The 4,657-nt window shown below is 31.9% G+C and overlaps 1 protein-coding gene across 1 annotated transcript; it reads right to left on the minus strand.

Moving 5' to 3' along the window:
* Nucleotides 1-405: 405 nt before the first annotated feature.
* Nucleotides 406-1,344, minus strand: LOC126001397 (olfactory receptor 4K13). The gene has a single exon (XM_049768657.1). The coding sequence runs from the start codon at nt 1,342-1,344 to the stop codon at nt 406-408; it is 939 nt and encodes a 312-aa protein (XP_049624614.1).
* Between the last annotated feature and the right edge of the window lie 3,313 nt (nt 1,345-4,657).

Consider the following 4,657-nt stretch of genomic DNA (forward strand, 5'->3'; position numbering starts at 1 on the left):
AAATGGAGGAAAGCAGAAGGTTGTACTTGCTAATAATAATGAGCACTCAACTAAAACATTTTGTGAGGTGTCATTGTATGAATTTCCAGGTACAGATGATAGAAGTAAATAGTGACCATGATAGCAATTATAAAAAATTATGAATTAAAATATCCTAAATAGCAATAAATGCTAATGATATTTTAATTAATTCTAAGGTAATTTACTCATTAGTTCATTTGTTCAAATCATGTAAAGAAGAATTGGAAATAAGATTTAAATTTACACCTTCCAAACTCAATCTGTTTTTTTCACCCACTGTGAGAAAAATGAGGTTTATAGGTTTACTATTGCAATTCTATGTTATTAATGAGAATTTAAATATATTAAGAGCTCATTTATCTATAATGATTAAACAAATGCCATCTACAAAGCGTGCATTGAGTTTATATGTCTAGTTCTTATTTTCTTAATGGCAGCTTTCACCTCTTGATTTCTCAATGTATAAATCATAGGATTTAATAGAGGTGTAAATATTGTATAAAACACAGAGAGAATTTTATCTACATTGTATCTGCTGAAGGGCCATACATAGATAAAGACACATGGGGCAAAGAACAGAGTCACAACTGTGATATGTGCAGAGAGAGTAGAGAAGGCCTTAGACGAACTACCAGCAGCTCGATGTCTAACTGAGTATATGATGATTGTGTAGGAGATAAGCAAAAGGATGAAGCAGATCAGGGACAGAAGACCACTGTCAGCAATGACCAGGAGTTGTATCACATAAGTGTCCTTGCAGGCAAGTTTGATCACCAATGGAAGATCACAAAAAAAGCTGTCTATGATATTGGGACCACAGAAAGGTAAATTTATCATGAAAGCCATTTGACTAGATGAGTGCAAAAATCCAACTGTATAGGAGGATAGTATTAGCCCAAGAAGCACCCGTGGGTTCATAATGGTCAGATAATGGAGGGGTTTGCATATGGCAACATACCTGTCTATTGCCATGGCTACAAGCAACATCATCTCACTCCCACCTAGGAGATGCATGAAGAACATCTGAGAATAACATCCCCACCAGGAAATGGTCTTCTTTACTCTTAGGAAATCCACAATCATTTTAGGGGTAGCAAAGGAAGCCAAGATCATATCAATACACGAGAGATTAATAAGCAGAAAATACATTGGTGTTTGAAGATGAGAGTCAAAGGCGACTGTGACCAAGATAAGAAGATTTCCTAGTACAATCCCAATATAAACTACCAGAAATCCCAGAAAGAATAAAATCTGAATATTCCGAGATTTGGAAAGTCCAAGCAAAATAAATTCTGTTACCACTGAATAGTTTGCCTTTTCCATTACAACAATTTTAATCCATTACAATCAAATTGAGTGATAACAATGAGTGGTGATATTATTTTAAAGCAAAAATGGTTTATGTAGATGTACAACTTTTATTACAAACACTTGTTATTTTTGACAAATTTTGTGATCAGTCATTTGCTAAATGACTCAGAGAAGTATATCAAATAGTAGAATTCATAATTTGCATCTCTGGAAGAAAAATAAGAAAAATAGTTCATTAAACATATACCATTAATATTACCACAGTTAGCTAAGCTACTTATGGACATCATAAAATAAATGACTAATTTTGACAGTTAAGTTTCATAATCAGGAATAATATTTTTTTGTTTTTGTTTTTGGGCCACACCTGGTTATGCTCAGGGGTTACACCTAGCTCTGCACTCAGAAATCACTCCTAGCTTGGAGGACCATATGAAATTTGGGGGATTGAACCGTGGTCAGTCCTAGGACAGCCACGTGCAAGGCAAATGCCCTACCACTGTGCTACTGCTCTAGCCCCTAATCAGGAATTATTTTTTAAATCAAGATCAGTAAAACTAGTTTTGTTACAATCATGAGTTATATAATAATTTTGAATTATGATAAAAGAACTGTATTTCAAAAAAAAAAGCATGTTAAGTGTTTTTGTTTGTTTTTGGACCACATCCAGTGACACTTAAGGTTTACTCCTGACTCTGCACTCAGGAATTATTTCTGGAAGGCTCAGGGGACCTATGGGGCTCCAGGGATCAAATCCCATTGACTGAGAGCTAGGCAAACCCTCTACCTGCTATACTATCTCTCCAACCACTGTTAAGAAGTTTTTATAAGCAAAAGAAACTCAGGCTAAAATTAAAAGTCATACTACTGTTTGGGAGAAGATATTACAGACAGTACAAAAGACTAACAGATTAACAAAATCTATAAAGTATTCACAAAGCACAGGAACAAATAAACATCTAATCCATAAACAATGTAGAGAAGAGATAGATACTTCCTTAGAAGGACATATGCTAGTCTTTAAACAAAAAAGTGTTCATTATCGCCTAGTATAAGGGAAACCTGAATTAAAATAACAATGAGGCATTACCCACACTCACTAAGAATGGTATAACTTAAAAAAATAAACAAATAAAAATAAAGCAAATGTACAGGTGGATGTCAAAATAAGAATCCTTATTTATTGTTGGTAAAAAAAAAATGTCAGTCTGATCCAGATCCTACGGAAAAAAAAAATGAATCTCCTACTTGACCTTGCTGTCCCACTTTTAGATGAGACACAGAAATACAAAAACATTGATTTAAAAAATTTATTTACACCCATGTTTATTACAGCTCTTTGTACAATAATCAGGATATGCAAGCATCTCAGATGTCTAAGCACAGATGAATAAATAAATGTACACACAATAAATATATTCCATACACAATGGATTACTATAAATCATAAGATATAATAAATCATGAAGTTTGCATGGAATTGAAAGGTATAAAGTTGAGCCAAGTTAGCCAGAGGTAGAAGCCATACAGTATGATGATCTCATTCATTTATAATTATAGAAAATAATACAAGAATATAGATAATGTCAACTCATAATAAATATTGGATATTGGATTTCAGACATGAGATGCTTGGTTGGGAAAACAGGTGTAGGGAAACACTTAGATTACCTGTAAGTAACACAAGAAAATATCTGAAGGTTCTGAAAACAAGATGTGACCAACAGAAATAACAGTATGTACCCAAGCCATAGGTGTCAATCAACAAATAATGTAGGGTAAGTGAAGAAATGTTGGGCCAGAAGATACATAGAGATGGTTTGTTTGGAAGGCCACTGAAAACTTCACTAGCATTTGTGGACGATAACTTTTTGCATAAATGCCACAAATATTAACATCATTGTAACACTATTTTCTATATAATAAAAATAAAGTTAAATTAGTATATAAAATGCAATGTATTTATTAAATAGGTCAATTTTATAGCATATGAATTAAATCTCAATAAAACTGAAAATAAATATGGATTGTAAACAAACTAGCCTTACAGTATCTTAAAAATTGAACTTCATCTATAATTAGTTCAAAAATGTGTTTTTACAAAACTACCTCAGGTAATAAAGTATTGACTTCATTGTTATAAAACATTAAATTACATGAAGAATATATAATTATTCATTTTTATGTCTAGAAAGGTTTCAGTTTTATGCCCAATTATTTATAGAGACATATTGAAATACATATTTGAATCTAGATTAAATCAGTTGTGTAGAGACAAAAGAGTTAATATAGGAATTAATTATTTGCCTTGTATGTGGCAGACCCTGGTTCAATTCTCTGCATTGAACACAGTCTGCCATATATCACTGGGTACAACCCTTGTGCTTGCACCATTCTTGTGGGTGTCCTGAGAAATTTCCAGAACCACTAAGTACAAGCAACATTGCATCCTTCTCCCCTGGCCCATTATTGAACTGTTGGTCTGATTAGCCAATAATCCCTGAAAAAGACCCCTTGGACTCCTAAGCATGAACAAAACTATGAAACTCTCCTCCTAAAATTAAATGAACTGTACAGAAAAAACATTCAAAGAAATTGAAATTTGATTCATTGCTATTTATCCAAAGTGAAATTGAATATTGAAGTAGCAGTTTAAAACAGAAGTAGGTATCTCTAAAATAATTGTTTTAAAATGTAATTATTTTGTAGTTTTCTTTTGCCTTACTTTTGTTTTGGTTTAAGGCCCCATCAAATGATGCTCAAGGATTACTTGGGCAATGGTGTTCTAGGGTCATTCCTGGTGGTGCTTGAGAAATCAGGTAGTGTTGGGATTAAACCTATATTTCCTGCATACATTCTTCTAACTCATAGAGCAATCTCTTGTGTCCTCATCTAATTTGTCTTTAAATATTTTATGCTAATAGATAAAATTAAAATATATATTATAGAATAAAATGAAAATTATTAGAATTTACTTTCTAGATAATTTATAAGAAAAAATCAAATACTCATTTTGGATATATATTACTGTATATGTTTATACGCAATTTATGTACTTTTAAGTTTATGTGGTTTTATTAAATTAACTGTTCAAGTTATATGCAGCTATTTTCCTGAAGCTTATAGTTTAATAACTATTCATGCAAAACACATAGAAATTTATAACTTTATAGCTATATGAAATTCACCTTATATGTGATATATAATACAATCTTCACACATAGTAATTTTTTAGGAATTTAACATTACTTGATTTATCAGTTCTTAAATTTTCACAGGATTTCAATCAAGTTTCTCTCAGGTTTTCATTCATCTTATAATCCAA

Source organism: Suncus etruscus, chromosome 2, assembly GCF_024139225.1.
Source record: "Suncus etruscus isolate mSunEtr1 chromosome 2, mSunEtr1.pri.cur, whole genome shotgun sequence".
NCBI lineage: Eukaryota > Metazoa > Chordata > Mammalia > Eulipotyphla > Soricidae > Suncus > Suncus etruscus.